This window comes from Corvus brachyrhynchos, unplaced genomic scaffold, assembly GCF_000691975.1.
Source record: "Corvus brachyrhynchos isolate BGI_N302 unplaced genomic scaffold, ASM69197v1 scaffold130, whole genome shotgun sequence".
Classification (NCBI taxonomy): domain Eukaryota; kingdom Metazoa; phylum Chordata; class Aves; order Passeriformes; family Corvidae; genus Corvus; species Corvus brachyrhynchos.
The window spans coordinates 746,068-765,693 of NW_008236193.1; the positions used below are offsets into that span (position 1 = coordinate 746,068).

A 19,626-nucleotide genomic window follows, 5' to 3' on the forward strand; every position below is an offset into this window, starting at 1 on the left:
CCAGAGCAGAGGGGCTCCACCCCTTGGGGCATCTCCGTGGCCTCCTCTGGAGTGGCTCCAGCAGCTCCCCGTGCTCCTGATGTTGTTCCCCAGGGCTGGGGCAGCTCTGCAGGTGGGGTCTCAGCTGAGCGGGGCAGAGGGGCAGAATCCCCCCTCCCCTGCTGCCCACGCTGGGGCTCAGCCCAGCACAGGGGGGGTTTCTGGGGTCAGTGCCCATGGCCGGGGCAGGCTGAGCCTCTCACCACCAACACCCTCAAGTCCTTCTCCCCAGGGCTGCTCCCATCCATCCCTCCATCCCATCCTCCAGGAGGGGCACAGCCCAACAATTCACTGCTGGTGTGAACATTGGCACCCTGGGTCGGATCCTTGGCCATGCTCTGGGCACGGGGGGTGGTGGCTGTGCCCCGGTACCACCATGGGCAGCCTGTGCAGTTGTTTTGCAAGGCCTTGATGAGGCTTGGGCTGGCCCAAGTGATTAATTTCCTTAATGATGACTTAAAATAAAGGCAAGCTTTTATTTTGATTACCATAAAAACACTCCCTAGAATGCAGTGGGGACCTTCCTCTACATCTGCAAATGCGATTCGTGTCTGAAGTGAGGGATGGCTGAATTTGCTGCTTGGGTTTTGTTGCTTTTTCCAAAACTTCCTCATCCCTGCTTTGTACATTTATTGTTGCATATAATTATTATTGTTTATGCACCGGGTGGGATTGCTGTGGTGTCCTGTGCAGGGACAGGAGCTGGACTCAGTGATCCTTGTGGGTCCCTTCCAACTCAGGACATTTCAGGATTCTGTTTGTGGGGTACCACACCAGCACCTCCAAAACCAGCCCGGGGGCTGCCTTGGAGCCTGCCCTGTCCTCCAAGAGCAGTTCCAGTGATATCAGAGCATCTTCCAGAAGACCAGGAGTTACTGAAGTACTTCTTTGGCTCTTTCTCCTCTTTCTGGCTTGGTTTGGTTTTGGTGTAGCTTTAATTTCCCCCCACAGTTATCCCTCATGGAAAGCCAGTGGGGGATGGATCATTTTTCCCCACTCCTTCCCTGGTTCTCTCCCATTTTCCCCCAGCCCCAAACATTTCCTAAAACCCATCTGTGTGTGTGCAGAAACTGCTGAACTGGAATATAGTGCAGGAGATGCCGAGCAGATGCTGAGCAGAGGAATTAACAATCACCAAAGTGGTGGCATCAGCTTTTTGAAGTCAAAAATTATCCCTGAGTGCACATTTGGGGAGGGGGCAGCAGCAGCAGGTGCTTCCCTGAATCAGGGGGGTGTGGGGGGGTGTCCTGGCTTTGGGTTCTGGGTTCATTCATTATCACAAAGATAAAGGGGCAGAATCTGCCCAGAAATCATGCGGGGATCTGTGGGTTTAACATGGGTGCTGTTGTGTGTCCCCTTTGGGGATGGTGTCACTGGGCTGTCCTGGTCCACAGCATCTGTTTGTGGAATCCTGGAATATCCTGAGCTGGAAGGGACCCCTGTGGATCACCAGTGCAGCCCCTGGCCCTGCACAGACACCCCAACAACCCCAGCCTGGGCATCCCTGAGAGCGCTGTCCAAACGCTCCTGCAGCTCTGGCAGCCTCGGGGCCGGGCCCATTCCCTGGGGAGCCTGGGCAGTGCCCAGCAGCCTCGGGGGGAAGAACCTTTCCCTGAGCTCCATGCCCAGCCCTGACCCAGCTCCAGCCGTTCCCTGGGTCCCTGTCCCAGAGGGAAATACCACCTGGTCCGCTTGATGCCCCTGGACAGGTCAGGAAGTGGCAGCACATTCCCCCCGCTGCCATGGGCAGGGACACCTTCCACTGTCCCAGGTTGCTCCAAGCCCCGTCCAGCCTGGCCTTGGGCACTGCCAGGGCAGCAGAACAGCTGAGCCTCACGGTCCCAACCAGTCAGTTTTGGTCCAACCTCAAATTTCAAGGCAGTGAAGGGGACAAAACCTCCCCTGACCTGCCCCATGAGCAGAGCCCTGCAGGGTGGCAGTGCCAGGGACCTCGTGCTGCCCTCCAGGTGTTCAGGGTGGGTTTTTCACCCCCCCTCCCTGCCTTATTTTTATTTTAATTGTTTTGTCGTGCGCCGGGAAAAGGAAGTGAAGGAATTGTATGGTCCCGTCCACAATCGACGTCCTGTAAACAGCTCCCGGCTGCCATCCACTCACAGCTGTTTTTTCCTATTTGGGGGTGGATGGGGCTGGTAAATAAACAGGAATTCTGGGAGCTGCTTCCAGCACCCCCTTTTCCCTCGAAGGGCCTGTGCCAGCACCTCAGGGCCTTTCCCAGGGGGTGCCCAGCTGGGTCGTTCCTCACAGAGTGGAGCCAACTCTTGTCAGGAAAAACAACTTTGCTGGTTTGCCTGGGACTAAAGCTAATTACTGGTCGACTAATTTTATTGATTTCCAATCCCTTTTAGCAGAGATTTTGCTGTGGGGCTGATCACCAGAGCGATTAGCACACAAAGCCGCTTAATTTGGAAGTGTTTATCGAGCAGCCTTCTGTCACCTCTGCTTCCAGTCAAAGCACGGGGCCACCGGTGGCCCTGCCTGTGGTGGCTCGAGCCATCCCACCCCCGAGGGAGGCAGGTGGGGAGCAGGACTTCTCTGGCTTGAATAACCATGGCAAGGGGCTTGGAACTAGATGATCTTTAAGGCTCCTTCCAACCCAAACCATTCCATGGACCTAAATATTCCATGAGCTTGAAAAGCTGCTGGCTGTGGGGTTTTTACTTCCAGCTGCTGCCACATCCTTCTCCTGCTCCAACCCTCGGGCGCTGCTGTGGCTGCAGAGCTGGAATTTCCCTCCTGGCCCTCAAATCCCCACCACGGGCACTGTGTGGTCTCTCTTGAGGATGGAGGATGTACCTTCGTGGCAGCTACAGCTGCTTCCAGACCTCCTCCAGACACAGGAGGGATTTGGCCTAAATATTTTTAATAAAATTTAAAATAATAAAGCTTGGCCCAGTCGTTTTGCTGGGAATCAGATTAGGGAGGGCAGATTGTGGAGGCTGGAGGGAGGGAGAGGCTCAGCCCAGCTCAGTCACAGCTCCAGCAGCACAGAAACCCCAGCAGTGTCCCCCAGTGTCACCCCCGGGGCTGCTGTGAGGGTCCCTGGCTGCCTCCTCCTCCTCCTCCTGACAGTGAAAATGGGGTGCCTTTGGGACATTTTGAGTCATAAGAAGAAATTCCAGCAATTCCTCCCTGTGAGGGTGGGCAGGCCCTGGCACAGGGTGCCCAGAGCAGCTGGGGCTGCCCCTGGATCCCTGGCAGTGCCCAAGGCCAGGCTGGACATTGGGGCTGGGAGCAGCCTGGGACAGTGGGAGGTGTCCCTGCCCATGGCAGGGGTGGCACTGGATGGGCTTTGAGGTCCCTCCCAACCCCAACCAATCCGTGATTTGGGGCTGCAGCTTTCCAGCAGCGCACGCTCTCCTCAGGGTACCCCTTGGAACAGGATTTAAGAGCAAAAACTCTGTATTTGCTTTACAAATGGTGTCTGAGAGGGCTCAGGAGTAAAACATCCCGTTCTCCATCCCTGCATGTCCTCTGGATCCGGAGAGATGGCTGCACACCCCTTGAGCTTGGCTTTGAGCAAAGCAGCTGTCAGGGACTGAGCTTGTTTTAAAAGACCTTTCACAGCTCCTGGGATGTCCTGAGTTGGGAAGGACACACAGGGAGCACCGAGCCCAGCTCCCAGCCTCGAGCCCAGCTCCCAGCCTCGGCCCGTTCACACAAAGGCCATGTGCCCTGGGGCCCTTGGCTGTGCTCAGAGCTGCCTCCAGAGCCACGTTCCCTCCCACACCGTATCCCGGTGCTGTCCTCAGGCTGTTCAGAGCTCAGGGCTCCAGGACCAGCACCTGTGCCCAGCTGGGTTTGGGGGCTCTGGCTGTTGAAACCAGGGCAGCCTCTCTTGGTGTGGCATTTCCAGCTCCCGTGGGTGGCAGCTGGAGGCACAGGCTGGGAGCTGAGCAGGAGGGATGTGGGGTGTGGGATGGATCACAAAACCCTGCCCCCCTTTAATGCCTTTACACAGAATCCCAGAGTGATTTGGCTTGGAGGGACCTCAAAGCCCATCCAGTGCCACCCCTGCCATGGGCAGGGACGCCTCCCACTGTCCCAGGCTGCTCCAAGCCCCAATGTCCAGCCTGGCCTTGGGCACTGCCAGGGATCCAGGGGCAGCCCCAGCTGCTCTGGGCACCCTGTGCCAGGGCCTGCCCACCCTCCCAGGGAACAATTCCTTCCTAATACCTGAATTAAATCTGTCCTCCTTTAGGTAAAGCAGTTCCCTTTTCCTTTCCTATCACTCTCTGCCCGTGTTTTTTGTTGGAGTTGTGTGTCCAAAGTGGTTCCGTTCCTCCTGGATGGGGTTGGCTCTCATTGCTCTGTGTCACTGGACACTTGTCCAGAGCCCTTTCTAGGGTTCAGTACTGCACCAAGGATGGCTTTTCTGAGCCGAAATGTGGTTAAATTATTTTTATCCCTGCTGAAGCTTAGGACAGCTCATGTCTATCAGCTCTTCTTGGCTGCGGCAGGAAAACCATGAGGGAAAAAAAAATGACTGTCTGACAGCTACATCTTATTCTATTAGTATGTTTTAATTAGAACATGAGCAAGAAATGTGTTATGAATATTCATGCTCAGGGTTATTAAAATGCACAATTAATCTGTACGCGGTTTAATAACTGTATTAATGGCGAGAGGAGGTAGTTCCTATTTTTGTCTTTTCTCAATTGGAAAGTGTGCCTTAACTTGGGGAGTTGGGAAATGGGGTTATTTTAAAATCAAGTTGGCTCCTGCCAGCAGCGTGGGCACGCGGGCGTCTCCGAAACTCGCAGAGCTCACGGTGGGAGCACTGGAAGGGTGGCAGAGCCGAGCACTGTTCTGTTCGTGCAGACAGAATTCAGCCCAGTGCCATGGGAGTTCTCAATCACAGAATCACAAAATCCCAGAGAGGTTTGGGTTGGGAGAGACCTCAAAGCCCATCCAGTGCCACCCCTGCCATGGGCAGGGACACCTCCCACTGTCCCAGGCTGCTCCAAGCCCCAATGTCCAGCCTGGCCTTGGGCACTGCCAGGGATCCAGGGGCAGCCCCAGCTGCTCTGGGCACCCTGTGCCAGGGCCTGCCCACCCTCCCAGGGAACAATTCCTGCCCAAGATCCCATCCAGCCCTGCCCTCTGGCACTGGGAAGCCATTCCCTGGCTCCTGGCCCTCCATGCCTTGTCCCCAGTCCCTCTGCAGCTCTCCTGGAGCCCCTTTAGGCCCTGCAAGGGGCTCGGAGCTCTCCCTGGAGCCTTCTCCTCTCCAGGTGAGCACCCGCAGCTCTCCCAGCCTGGCTCCAGAGCAGAGGGGCTCCAGCCCTGTAGCAGCTCCGTGGCTCTTTGGACACGACCTCCCCTCAGTTCCTTGGCTTTATGGTCTTTTTGCCAGCACTGTGGGTGTTTTAGGGCAGGTCTGTGCACAAGGATAGCGCAGTTGGGGTGCAGAGGATTCCCCTGGGATCTCCATCTCACCTGGGGCAGCTCCTGGGCGATGCCCAGAGGCAGGAAACGCATTCCCAGGTGCCCCAAGGTGCCTCTGACCCTTCCCTGGGCACCTGGCTCACCTCCACAGCTGCTGGGTTGCCCTTGGATGAGCCCCAGGGCTGCTGAGCTGTGTCCTTCCCACCCCAGCTTCCCTCTGGTCCTCCCCTTGCCCTTCCTCTCCCTCCTCTCATGTCCAGCCTGGCTGCTCCGTGCTCACAGAGCTGGGGTGTGTGACCGTGCATGGGGTGATGCCATGGCTGGGGTTTGTGCCTTGAGTGGAGCAAATCCTGCTGATGGGAGCTTCTCCTGGCACACCTGCCCTCGGCCAAACGTTGGGGTTTTGCAGGGTTGGCCGAGGGCATTGGCTGCCAAATTGTAGCTCCTTAGGAATACGAAGGGAGGGAGGAGTGGGCTGGCAGGGAATGTAGGACAGATGCCAGACATTGAAAGAGGGCAGTCTGCTTTTTCCTGGCTTCATCCCAGAAATCCCTGAGTTCCTAAAACACCTGCAGGCTGAAAATAGGGAGATTTTTTGCTGGTGCCTTTCAAGCCAGTGGCTGCAGCTTGGGGAAGGTGCAAGGCTTTATTTTCCCGGAGACATCGGACAGAGCTGGCATGGGCACCTTCAGAGGTGCTTCCAGAGCCTTGGGGTGCTCTTTCCTGCTTTGGTGGGAGAATGGAACCTCACTTCACCTTGGCAGCCACAGGAGCTACCTGGAGGTACAGGAGACCTTTTGGGTTTCCCCAGGGGTTACAGAATCCCAGAAGCCCAGACTGGTTTGGGTTGGAGGGACCTTAAAGCCCATCTCATTCCACCCCCTGCCATGGGCAGGGACACCTCCCACTGTCCCAGGCTGCTCCCAGCCCCAATGTCCAGCCTGGCCTTGGGCACTGCCAGGGATCCAGGGGCAGCCCCAGCTGCTCTGGGCACCCTGTGCCAGGGCCTGCCCACCCTCCCAGGGAACAATTCCTTCTTGAAAAAGAAAGGGTTGGTTTGCTGTGACCCCCCTTGGGGTCCCAAAGGGGCCAAGGAGGGGGTCTGGGACCTGGACATGCTCTGGACGAGTGGCTCATCCTCGGCAGCCGCTGTTGGAGCTCTCAGGGGTTTGGGCCCTCTCCAAGGTCTCTGCCATGCTGGTGGCACCACAGGGTGCAGCAGCTCATGCCAGGGGTTTGTCCTTGTCCAGGGCATGTGTGTCCCTCAGCCTTTGCTGCCCGTGCCACTCGCTGTCTCCTCTCCCTCCTTCCTCAGGGAGACGGGGCAAGGTTTTACTTTTATTTCTCAGGAATTTTGGCACAGAGTCCCAGAATGGGTCAGGTTGGAAGGACCACAGTGGCTCATGTGGCCCCACCTCCCTGCTCAAGCAGGGGCATCCCAGAGCACAGGGCACAGGGTTGTGGCCAGACTGTTCTGGCATAACTCAGGAGCAGATCTGCAGGGACGTTCGAGGGAGGGAGACTCAACAACCTGAGGAGAGTTTCCCTGGACTTCCAGGCACCCCAGCTCCCTGCAGAGCCCACTGAGCATCCTCTCCGGGCATATCCTGGCCTGGGAATGCTGCTCTGCTGTGGCTGGGGTGGTGGCAGGACCAAGGGCTCTGTGAGAGCTCAGGGTGAGCCAGGGTGGCCCAGGCCCCCCAAAGCCCATCCTGCGTGGGGCAGGGTGGGTGTGAGGGTCGGGACCCCCACACCTTGGCTTCCCCTCTGCCCCTGAGGCTCCTGGGGCTCCTCCTGGGGACTGTGGTGCTGCAGTCCTTGTCCTTCCAGCCCGAAGGGACCACTTGTCCAAGGATGTCCAAGGCTGCTGATCCTGCTCGTGTCTTCTCCCCGACCCTTGGGGAGCTTTAAAAGCACCCATGACAGCAAAATGACTCAAAGGAGCGTTTCTGCCTCCTGCCTCGCCGGGCTTCGCAGGGATTGCAGATGAATTGCTTTGGAAAAACACATTAGCAAAGCAAAAGTTTATTCTAGGAAGTAGGAGGTGGGAGAATTGGCAGTAATTCTCCCTAGTATCCAAGGTATTATTAGAGGCTTATCCCTGCTCTGCACAGTAATCACATTGGAAATTTTTGATTAGAAAACAAAATCTAAATGAGAATTATGAATATTCATTAGGTGTGGAGATTAATATGCATAATTATGCAAATTAGACAGCAATTAAACACCAATTCTCTGGGGAAATGATTAACACAAAGGCACAGAAATAGAAGGATGTAATTTGAAAGAAGTTTCTGGTTAAATGAACAGTGAGGGGAGCGGAGGAGACAAATCCGAGGCATGTTTGCCATAATAATCAGCCTTGCCAAGCGAAATGGGAGTGAGCCCTGGCCCCCTGCCCCCGTGTCCTTGCTGCCACTCCGCTCCCTGCTCCCGAAAGGGCATCCTGGGGCACCTGGAAGTGCCATCCCCGCTGGGAGAACCAGCACAGGATGGGTCCCCAGAGAGCCACAGGGCCCTGGTGCTGCCACGGGGAGGTTCTGGTGTCACTCCCTGGCCGCTGTGGCCCCTGGTGTGGGGCTGGGGGTGTCCATGGGTTGGGAAGTGTCCATGGCTGGTGCCATCCTCACCCTCGGCCTTCTGCACATCTGGGATTTCTCCCTGTCCAGCTCAGCAGAGCTCACAGGGTTTGTGCAGCACCTCCAGAGATGATGGACCCCCACCCTGCTCAGCCCCTCTCAAATCCCTGGATTTACCCCCTTTGAGCACCAACTGCTGCTCACCAGCCCCTGCTCAGCCCCTGGAGCAGGAGATGGAGCAGCACAGTCGGAGATCCTGCAGCTGAGTCGGGTCGAGGCTGTTTACCAGGGAAGGTTCCTTCTGTGGGGTTGTGGGATCAGCTGGAACTGTGGGAGCTGCGCTGATGCAGCATCCCGGGGTTTTGTGTCATGCTGGACATTCCCATCCCACTGAAGGGGCTCCAGGAGAGCTGCAGAGGGACTGGGGACAAGGCATGGAGGGCCAGGAGCCAGGGAATGGCTTCCCAGTGCCAGAGGGCAGGGCTGGATGGGATCTTGGGCAGGAATTGTTCCCTGGGAGGGTGGTGAGGCCCTGGCCCAGGGTGCCCAGAGCAGCTGGGGCTGCCCCTGGATCCCTGGCAGTGCCCAAGGCCAGGCTGGACATTGGGGCTTGGAGCAGCCTGGGACAGTGGGAGGTGTCCCTGCCCATGGCAGGGATGGAATGAGCTGAGTAAGGTCCCTTCCAGCCCAAACCATTCCAGGATTCCCTGGCTCCTCGGGTGCCTTGTGCAGCCCAGGAGCTGCTGCCTGCGTGGCCTTGGCAGGGGATGAAAGGAGCCGATTTCCCACCACAGCCTGTGCAGAAACATCACAGACCCTTCTGCCCGCTCCTCTGCCGGTTTGGGCTGGATCCCTTTTTGCTGAGGATATTCTTGGGAGGGCTAAAGCTGGCAAGGCTGGGAGCGTGCTGTGCTGGCCCCACCTCCTCAGGGGGACCTCGGGGGGCTGCAGGAGCACCCCTGGACAGGTGGCTCTGGAGCGTTGGACCCCCAGCACTTCCCACCTGAGGATTTCGCCTCTGGGCACTCTGTGCTCAGGTGCAGTGCTGAACAGAGTTTGGTTGTGATCTTGCAGCACCATGGGCAAACTTCAAGTCCTGCTGGAGCATCCAAATGGATGCGATGTGGTTTTGGTTCATAGTTTAGTCCCTTTCACCATGGGTGAGGGAGGTTCGTGGGTGCTCTCTGGAGTAAAGGAGTTAAAATACTTGTTTCTCCTCTTCCCACTGTCCCACGTTTTGAACCATTTCCAGCCTGTGGTGGGATTTGCTTTGAAGTTTGTGGAGTAACTCCCAGCGGGAGTGGGAAGGTGAGGAGGCAGAGGGGAGGCTCAGTCACGCCAAGTGGAAGTGGTTTATTAATGAAAATATTGTTTTGTTTGTAGAAGGAAGAGTTAATTTTACGAGAACACCTTTGAGGCTTTGCTGATAAAGCAAAGAGTAACCTTTGTTCTTCCTGTTTTTCGGTAGGCTTGGATGAAAGGCCGGGATCAGGTTCCTGGGGAACGGGAGATCAAAACAGCTCCACGTTTGACCAAGGAAGGGTAAGGACAAAGCACAAACACCCAGCTCCAACCAAAGCAAGCGGGGGCTTTCCTGGGCCTTTCAGAGCGTTGGGCCTAACCCTGCAACAGCTTTCCTTGCCCCATTTTGGACGTGCATCCTGGGAAGTCTGTAGGGTTTCCTCCATCCCCATCTCCCCAGGCTTTGCTGCCTTGAGGTCTCCTTGAGGTTCCTCCTCCAAAAACCTCTCCCAGACCTGCACTAGGATGGGCTCCTGTGGCTGCTCAGGCATCTCCCTCCCTGCACCCAGTGTTGGCGTGGGAAGAGGGGGCTCAGGGGGTGGGACAGGTCGCCAGAGGAGACACGGGTGGGTGGGTTGAGGGATCTGAGTGGGTTGAGGGATCTCATCTGATGGCAAAGCTTCCTGGGCACCTTCCTCCCAAGACTTTGGGAACCTGAGGAGGGAATCCCTGCAATCCGTCACCCTGTCCAGCCCTTGGTGGGGATGGAGAACTTGGGAAGGGTTTTGCAGGGAAGGAGTTGAGGCTGCAACACCTCATGACTGGGGCCTGAGTATGGGAAGAGAGAAACGCCATGAACTTCATGGAAATGGGGTTATTTTTGTTTTAATGGGTTTGTGTGATTTGTTTTTGCAATGGCACCTTTCCCTCCCCTCCGGTCAGCGGCAGAGCTGGGGCTGTGGTGTCAACTCTCATTTGTATATTTAGAATTTATATATTTATATAAATATATCTAAAAATACACATTTATATTTATCCAGCCTTCTCCTCACCCCTTCACCCCCTTGGTTCAGGGAGGGGCTGCCTGGCTCTTGCCTGGTGGGTGCTGCCCAAGAGCTGCCAGGACATGGTGCCAAGTCCCCTCCTGCCATGTCCCCTCCCAACACCACAGCCACTGCACTGTCCAGCTCTCCCTCAGCATGAGGATAAAATCCTTCCCATGCCTTTTTTACAAGGAGCCTTTGGCTTTGCCCCTTCCTGGGAGAGGCTGGCCCTGGCAGCCTCGTGTTTCGGGACTGGGCTCAGCATCCCCACGCTCCCTGTGACTGTCCCCTGTTGTCCCAGCAGAGCTATGGCGAAGGCCCCCACTACGGCGAGCACCGGGACCTGCCATCCCATAACAGCATCTCCTCGTCACCGTTCCTGGGAGCTGGACTCGTGGGTGAGTGCCAGAGCTGCCTGCCAGCTCCCCGGGGCAGGGGACTCGTGCCACCGGCTGGCCCGTGCTGGGGGGAGCGTTGGGACAGCGTTGCTGTTCCCTGTGCTGGAGCTGCTCCAGGTGTTCTCCAAGCTGTGGTCCAGGGGGGTGGTGTCCAGAGGGTTCCATCAGTGCCAGCTGTGCCAGCTGTTTTGTGTGTGTGGTTATTCCCCTGCTTTATGGTGGCACCTCGAGGCAGTAGTAGGGATTTGATGCCTGCCAGGATGGGCTGAGTGTGCTCCTGGGAGCTGGGAATCAGGGGGGGAGAGATGCTCATTGTTAAGGGTTTATTAAGGACTTGGCATGACCCTGCTTGAGTGGGGAGATGGCACCAGCTGACCCCACTGTGGTCACTTCCAACCAGACCCGCTGGGTGACTGTGACCTGCGAGGGGCTGCTGGCCGTGTCCCAGAGCTCTGGGGATGCTCCCTTTGCTGCAGTAGCGTTTGGAGGGGCCTCTTCCCATATCCTGCCAGGCTCCAGCAGCCTTGCCTGGCTCCTCCATGCCCAGCTCCAGGCAGGCAGCCTGAGGAGCTCACAGGGACTGCCTGGGGACGGTGATCCTGCGTGACCGGATGCGTGTGACCATTCACCCAGATGCCTCTGCCAGCCCGGGGGTGGGAGGAGAGATAAGAGCAGAAAATATCCCTCCTGGAGGGCTTAGAGAGCTCTAATGGCATTAGGTCAGGAATTGGGGTTAGTCCTCCCCACCTTTGCCCACGAAGGGGTGGTTAAAGCGCTCCAGCCCACGCGGGAGGAGCGGGGCCGGGGCAGGGCTCGCTCGTGGTCAGAAGGGAGGGGAAAGAAGAGGGAATCGTGTTTGAAACAGAAAATCCCCCCAGCACAAAATCCCCCCTGTAGAGCTGGTGGCAAAGGGGAAGAGCAGAGCAGGGTTGTGCTGGGACAGGAGCAGCCACACGTTGGCCCCTCCTGGCCTGGCTCAGGGCTCGCTGTGAGCTCTGCTCCCCCCTTTCACCCCTTGTGCTGTTGGGGACAGTGCTTGGGTGTCCCGTGGGGATCCTGTGCAGGGGAGGAGCCTTTCTGAGCAGCTCCCCCTGTCCCTCTGCAAGGGAGGATCGTCCTTCTCTGCCCCAGGAGGATGTCAGTGGAGCACGGAGAAGGTTTTGGGTGGGACAGGGGAGCCCTGCTGCAGCCCAGCGGGGTTTGGAGGGGATGTGCATGGGGGGGCCCAGCCCAGCCCAGCCCAGTCCTGGAGCCAAGGCAGCCTTGAGAGTTTCCAGCTGAGAAGGAGCTGCCTGGGGAGGAGCACGGAGGTTTCCCCTTTGATGTGTGCAGGGAAGAGCCTTTGGCTCCCTCTCAAAGCCAGGGCTCCCGGTCCCTGGCAGCCACCGCAGCTCTCCCTGCAGGCCCGGCCAGTCCCCGGCACGTGGAGCCCCCGTGGGCGATTCCCAGTGGCTCTGGAGCTGAGGGTGAGCGGTGGCCCCGTGGCCCGCAGGACAGTGGCCACACTCTGGCCCCAGGCTCAAGAGGCTGCGTCTCCCCAGGGGGGTCAGGGGCAGCACCAGGAGCTCCACCACTGAAACAGGGAACAGCCAGGGGGGGAAAAGGGTTCCTCACATTTCCAAGACCCTTTTGTTCCTAAAATTGAACGTGGTTTAAGTAGAAAGCATCGATTCTGGGAGCAGGTTCCAAAATACATAAATCAGTTTTCATTGTAGAATCAAAGAATCCTGGAGTGGTTTGGGTGGGAAGGGACCTCAAAGCCCATCCAGTGCCACCCCTGCCATGGGCAGGGACACCTCCCACTGTCCCAGGCTGCTCCCAGCCCCAATGTCCAGCCTGGCCTTGGGCACTGCCAGGGATCCAGGGGCAGCCCCAGCTGCTCTGGGCACCCTGTGCCAGGGCCTGCCCACCCTCCCAGGGAACAATTCCTTCCCAAGATCCCATCTAACCCTTCCTCTTTGCTCATGTGCTGAAAGGAAGGACACGGGGGAAGAGCAGGGGTGGGATTTTCTCTTCCTCTTTTCCAAGCTGCTTCTGAAGACTTTGAGAGTGGCAAAATGCAAAGGGAAAGGGCGTGAAAATGGAATAATGCTTCTGTAAAAGCAGAAGAAAAATGGGAGGGAAGGGAGAGTTTGGGAAATGTGTCCCCTTGGTGCCAGGCCCTGGCTGCCAGCAAGGTGCCCCTCAGGGCGGGAAGTTCATGTTAATGGGGCGGTTGAGTGGAACCAGGGAATTTTAAAATTTGAGGAGGTGGAGGGAGCAGATGAGGATGAACATGTTGTGGTAGCTGATGAATGAAAGGTGTCTGAGACATCTAAGCCCTTCTCAGCATTTTCATCTCTTTCCCGTTCGACCTCTGTTTCTTCAAAGAGGATCAGGACCTGCGGGAAGAACCATTTTGGGAGCAGCGTGGATGCTCTGTGGTGGCAGTGGTGGGTTGGGCCAGGAGAGGGGGAGGCTGAGCTGAAAGGGCCCCCCAAAGTCAGCGTTGGCTTCCTGCACTGAGGCTCTGAGCAGTCAGGGTGGTGATGGCTCCTCCTGGGACCCCCATCCTCTGGATTCTGCGTTCCTGGAGTCTGTGCATGTCCCAGGGCCAGGCTGCAGCCCCCCATCCTCTGAGGATGGGCTTTAGGGACAGCGGGCACCTTCCCACAGCAGAGGGACACCGCAGGCTGGCAGCACTTGGTGGAGAAACAGAGCAAATGGTGATTTTTTGCCTCAATTTTCCACATGGAAAAGGAGGCTGTGCTCTGACCAGCCTTTGGTGGGCTGAGGAGCTCCTGCCAGCCTGAGCTTTGAAGCAGGGGTCACATCCCTTCCAGGGCGGAGCCTTCCCCTGTCCCTGCAGGCTGGTGGCATTTTGGGGCTCTGGAGATCCCCAGGGGGATCCCGGGTGCAGCCAGTGCTCCCCCTCCTGCACGAGCCCTGTCACCACTCCGAGGGGTCTGGCAGGAGCAGGGAGCAAGGAGAGAGGCTGGGAAGCTGCAGGGTGGAGTGGCCCTCTGGATAAGGGAGCAGTGAAATGTATCCATCCAGATCTCTGCCCAGCGTGTCCCTGCGCTGGGAGCTGCTGCCGCAAACTCCATGAGCAGCAAACTCCGTGGGAAAGGCAGGGCTGGAGGGATTTGCCTGGCCCAGGAGAGAAGGAAAGCTCTGAGTTTGGGGGGAGCAGGACACTGCCAGCACATCCCTGAAAGCCCCTCCAAGCTGCATCCCTGTCTCCTGCTCCTGTCCTGGTTGGGCCCTTTGGTGTCACCCCAGCCTGAGCCCTCCTCCCCTGCCCAGGGTCCCCGTCCCAGGGGCAGTGAGGAGGGGGCTGCGCAGCCCCTGGGGTGGAGCTGGGCGAGTACAAAGCTCTGATTTTAGTCCCTGTTGTTCCCTGCAGTGGCCCCAGAGCAGGAACAGCAGCCAGAGGGATGGTCACTGCTCCTCACCCCAATCCAGCCCAGTCTTGGGGTGGTGACCTTGTGGCTCTCAGGGTGCACACCTCATCCAAAAGCAGTTTGAAGGGAAAAGCACTGATTTCTGTTCAGCAGTTGAGTTTGGGCTCACGGATGTTCTTTGGATGAGCAAAGCTTGGCTTTGGGAGGCACCGTCAGCACGGAGCCCAGAGGGGCTGCACTGGCACAGCACCTGGGGGGTGCTCCCCCCACCCAGGGCTCCCCCAGGGCTGTGGGGGATGCCCTCCCTGCTCTCATTAAGGGGGCAGCATGAGGGGAATCTTCAGTCACTTCCCTCTGCCACAGCTTCAGCTCCTCAAGGTGATGGGGAAAACCAGAGCTCTCTGCAGGACTGACTGGGCAGGGAGCTCTGGGCTGTGTTGCACTGGATGGAATAACATAAATTTGTCAAAAGAAGAAGAAAATAAATTAGAAAGTGTCCAAAGGAGGGACACGGAGCTGGGGAAGGGTCTGAGGAGCAGCTGAGGGCACTTGGCTCGTTCAGCTGCAGCAGAGGAGACTGAGGGGAGGCTCCTGGGGGCTGCAGCTCCTCCCGAGGGGAGGCGGAGGGGCAGGGGCTGAGCTCTGCTCTGGGACAGGGACAGGAGCCCAGGGAACGGCTGGAGCTGGGTCAGGGCTGGGCATGGAGCTCAGGGAAAGCGTTTGGACAGCGCTCTCAGGGATGCCCAGGCTGGGGTTGTTGGGGTGTCTGTGCAGGGCCAGGGGTTGGATCAATGATCCCTGAGGGTCCCTTCCAGCTCAGGATACTCCAGGATTCCATGATTGTAAACCCCTGGATGCAAACACCATCAGTGCTCTGAATGAGAAGCATCCCCGGCTGCTGGGGGGGGTCTTTGAACCAGGTGAGCAGGTGCAGAACCAATGTCTGAGCCCTCCATCGCTCCCTCCTCTTGAGTTTTCCAGCTTTGAGCCTTTGGTGCTACTCCTGGAGAACAGGGAATGTCCTGGGGAGTTCTGATCTTCCCAGCCTGGGGTGGGGAGAGGTGACAGGAGCATCCCTGGCTGTCCTGGGGTGGTGCTGGGACACAGCGCGGTGACAAACCGGCTCATCCCAGAGGGTCAGCAGGGTGAGGAGGGCTTTTCTGTCTGTTTGGAGTCACCAATTTCACATTTTACCATTCATCTTCAGTAGGGACAGGCAGGGAGGGGGGTGGTTAAACAGCGAGGAAACTGATAAGCCATAACAGATTTCTTTCTAGTAATTATTTCAGTAATTAGCTGCCTTTCAGAGCAGCGTTCCTAATCGGGTGGGTATTGTCAGCGCCTGTAGATTGGGGTCTTCCTGGACAATGGGTTTAATCAGGGGCTTGTTGCTGCTCCTGGTTTTTTAACTTCTTTTTTTCCTCCCCGTTTTTAATCCCTGGCTGTGTTTTGCCTCCCCTTTTCCCCTAGGCTGGAATTCTAATGGAATTCTAATGGAATTAGCAATGTGGGGCTGGGGGAGGTGCACGGTGGGTGGTGGCTGTGCTGGGGCTGGGATGGTGTGGGGGCACTGGTTTTGCCAGTGGGTGCTGGAAAAACTTGCAGGCAGCATTTTAATACTTTTTCTCGGGCTGTCAAGTGCAAGGCCAGGAGTTGGACTTCGATGATCCCTGTGGATCCCTTCCAGCTCGGGCTGTTCCTTGACTCTGTGGTCTGTGAGAGAAATGGCAAAGCCATGAGTTTATTTAAAAGCAGTTTGCTGCGGTGGAGGCGAGATGCTGCCATGATCCAGGGTGCCAAAGCCAACCCCTGACACTGCCAGAGCTGGTGGGAATCTCTGGGAAGAGCAGTTTTTATTTTTCCACCTCGTTCCCCCCGAGTTCAGGGCAGCTGTGCTGTTGGGAGGAGTCGCACACACAGCGTGGGGGGTTTCTCTGGAAAAGCCCTGGGTGAAGGCAGGGCCTGGGGGAGGCTTCCCAGAGCCCCACACAGCCAGATCCTGCAAGAGGGAACATGCTGGGAGAGGAGAGAGGCTGGAAAGGGCTTCTTAGGCAGGGCTGGAGGCAGCCAGGTGAGGGGCAGGAGAAGGAGCTGGCAGGGGGAAGGGCAGGGAGGGGGATGCCAGAAAGAGCTGGAAATGCTGAATTGCTCTCAGCCAGTGTCTGGGGGCACTGACTCGAGGTGCCTCTGCTGTGCTTCACGTCCTTTCCAAAGGAAACCCCCTTCCTCTCCAAGGGATTTATTCCCACTATCTTCTCCTCCTCCTCCCACAAGATCCCTCCATGCCCATCTGCAGGATTTCAGTAATTCTCTTGGGGGCAAGATGGCATTTGGGGAGATTCCTGGTGGTTTTTTCCCACCCTGGTCCTTGCCTCCTTCCTGGGGCTTTGCCACCTTTCCTGGTTGGTGCCCTGGGCTGTGGCTGCCAGGGGGTGACGGGGGGATCTGGGTTTGCCACCTGTGCCATCTCCCTGCCCACAGAAACAGCTCCTTCTGCTGGCAGGTTCAGCCTTTCCTTGTGCACCTTTTGAATCTCAGCAGGCTTAGGTACATTCCAATCCAGAAAAGTTTGCCATTCTTTCTTCTGCCTTGTTTTCATAGACAATTGAATGTAAAATTTCTTCTTCTGAGTTTTTACTGCGTTTTTCCCTTGTTATGTGATGATGGAGGGTGCAGGAGCTGGGGCTGGCCAGGGCTGCTCTCTCTTTCCCAGTGTCCCCCATCCCATGGGGCACCCGCAGACCCAAGGGTGCAGCAGATGCTGAGTGAGAAATGAGAGACATCCAGGGAAGGTTGTGGGTTTGGAGCAGAGCTGGCACTGGGTTCAGAGAATCCTGGAAAATCCTGAGGTGGAAGGGACCCTCGGGATCATCAGTGCAGCCCCTGGCCCTGCACAGACACCCCAACAACCCCAGCCTGGGCATCCCTGAGAGCGCTGTCCATGAGCTCCATGCCCAGCCCTGACCCAGCTCCAGCCGTTCCCTGGGCTCCTGTCCCTGTCCCAGAGCAGAGCTCAGCCCCTGCCCCTCCGCCTCCCCTCGGGAGGAGCTGCAGCCCCCAGGAGCCTCCCCTCAGTCTCCTCTGCTGCAGCTGAACGAGCCAAGTGCCCTCAGCCGCTCCTCAGACCCTTCCCCAGCTCCGTGTCCCTCCTTTGGACACTCTCCAACAGCTTTGGACCCTTCTGATCTTGTGGTGCCCAGAGTGCCCCCAGCACTGGAGGTGAGGCTGCCCCAGTGCAGAGCAGAGCGGGACAATCCCTCCCTGGCCTGGTGCCCCCAGGACACGGTGGCCCTCTTGGGCTGCAGGACACACCGGGGACTCAGATCCAACTTGGACCGACCAGGACCCCCAGGTCCCTTCCCACGGCGCTGCTCTCCAGCCTCTGATTCCCAGTCTGTCCCTGCATCCAGGGCTGCCCCATCCCAGGGCAGGGTCCAGCACTTGCCCTGTTAAACATCGCATGGTTGGGGATTGCCCAGTGTCCCTTCACCCTTCCACAAACATCTGGGGGCCCCCTGGTTCAGCCCAAGTTCTCAGGTGATGTCAGAGGCTGCTGGACGGGGTTTGGAGCACCCTGGGATGGTGGAAGGTGTCCCTGCCCATGGCAGGGCTGGAACTGGATGAGCTTTAGGGTCCCTTCAAACCCAAACCATCCTGGGATTCCATGATTCCCCACGCCAGTCACACGTGGAAGCAGCAGTGTGCTATCAGACGGGAGACCTGGCTGCTGCTGTCCAGCCAAACCCCCGTGGCATTACCCTGCCTCTCCTGTGCTTTAGGAGCAATCAGGAGCTGCCTGATGCCACAACCTGCTGAGTCCTTTGTGCCCGTGGCCGGTGCTGCTGCGGCAGATCGAGCTCTTAAGCTCTTTTAGAAATTAGGTCATTTAGGAGATCCATCCCCTGACATTTTGACCTTTGTTTACTTAACGTTTAAGCCTCTGAAAGGAAATGGCAGCAGCGCCCAGAGCCTCCGGCTGTTGCTGGAGGTGAGGGAGGGGGAGGCTGCACCGTGCCAGGACCTTCCCATCAGGAGTGAGGCTCTGGGGCTTGGGGGTTGTACGGGGGGGAATCCACTCTAAAATATTTGGGTTGAGTTCAAGGCCTCCATGGTAAGGTTTCAAAATGAGCAGCGTCCTCTCTCTCCCCATCTGGCACAGGGTGCCCAGAGCAGCTGGGGCTGCCCCTGGATCCCTGGCAGTGTCCCAGGCCAGGCTGGACATTGGGGCTTGGAGCAGCCTGGGACAGTGGGAGGTGTCCCTGCCCATGGCAGGGGTGGAACTGGATGGGCTTTAATGCCCCTTCCAACCCAAAGCACTCAGGCATTCTCTGATCCCTTGGCCCTGTGCTTCAAGGGGTCTGGTTTGAGGCATTTTGTTTCCCCTCCCCTCTTCATCTGCTCCCCAAAACCTCTTAGTGGTGTGGGGAGGGTCCTGCCAGCCCCTGTGTCGCCCCAGTGCATTAACCTGCATCTTAGTGGCCTCAGGGCTGGCTTTAGGCTAAGCAGATTGGCAAAATCCCGCCCCTCCCAATTTTGCTCACTAAGCCAGACCGGAGGCAGGATGTGATCTGTGATCCCCTTTTCGGGAAGGGTTTGGGGGTGGGGGCTGCTGGAGTGCCTGTTCCCCACTGGAAGAGTGTCTGGCTTTGCTTTACGGGGATGGAGAGAATCCCAAAGGACACTGTTGTGCCTGCAGCTGCTCTGGGCACAGCACAGAACCATTCCCTTCCTCCCAGCCCTGTGTCCTTTGCTGTCCTGGCACCCCTGGGTGCTGCTGGCTGAGGCCATGCTGTGCCCAGGGCAGTGACCATGAGGCAGGAGAGTGCCAGGATGTTTTGGAGAGGGAACATCCCACCAGGGGGCTGGGCTCCTTTTTTTTGGCCCTTCAAAACTTTATTTTCAGCTGCATGTGTGCAGGGTGAGGTGGGTGTGAGAGAAGCCCTTGTTGATGCTGAGTGCCAGGACAAGGGGGAATGGCTTCCCAGTGCCAGAGGGCAGGGCTGGATGGGATCTTGGGAAGGAATTGTTCCCTGGGAGGGTGGTGAGGCCCTGGCACAGGGTGCCCAGAGCAGCTGGGGCTGCCCCTGGATCCCTGGCAGTGCCCAAGGCCAGGCTGGACATTGGGGCTTGGAGCAGCCTGGGACAGTGGAAGGTGTCCCTGCCCATGGCAGGGGTGGCACTGGATGGGCTTTAAGGTCCCTTCTCCCCAAATCACTCTGGGATTCTCTAAAGTTCCCAGGGGCACATGGGCACTGCTGGCACGGGGCTGTTCCCACACCGATCCCAGCGGGCAGCGATGCCCCGGCTGTGAGGAACCCGCAGGTTTTGGGAAGTCGAATCTCCCGCAGGAGAGGGGAGGAAGGTGCCCCGTGCCCGGTGTGGGGCAGAGCTCAGCTCTCGTGCGCTGGGATTGCATTTCCTGTTGTCTCAAAGCGCTCCCACAGTCTGGTCACTCGTCCTGGCCCTTGGTCTGCTCCGGCCCTGCCTCTGCCAAGTGCAGCTGGCCGGGTCTCCGCTGTCTGCGTGGAGGGTTTTG

General features: G+C 57.8%; 1 protein-coding gene across 6 annotated transcripts in view; it reads left to right on the top strand.

Moving 5' to 3' along the window:
• Window positions 1–19,626, top strand: part of TCF3 (transcription factor 3) — a 75,204-nt gene that overhangs the window by 30,635 nt on the left and 24,943 nt on the right. For 5 of the 6 annotated variants that reach the window (XM_017739291.1, XM_017739305.1, XM_017739327.1 and 2 more), the window contains exons 3-4: window positions 9,493–9,566; window positions 10,611–10,707. In XM_017739291.1, the coding sequence (XP_017594780.1) occupies window positions 9,493–9,566; window positions 10,611–10,707 (171 nt within the window). The remainder of the gene's footprint in view (window positions 1–9,492; window positions 9,567–10,610; window positions 10,708–19,626) is intronic. The other variant, XM_017739300.1, reaches the window with a different exon arrangement.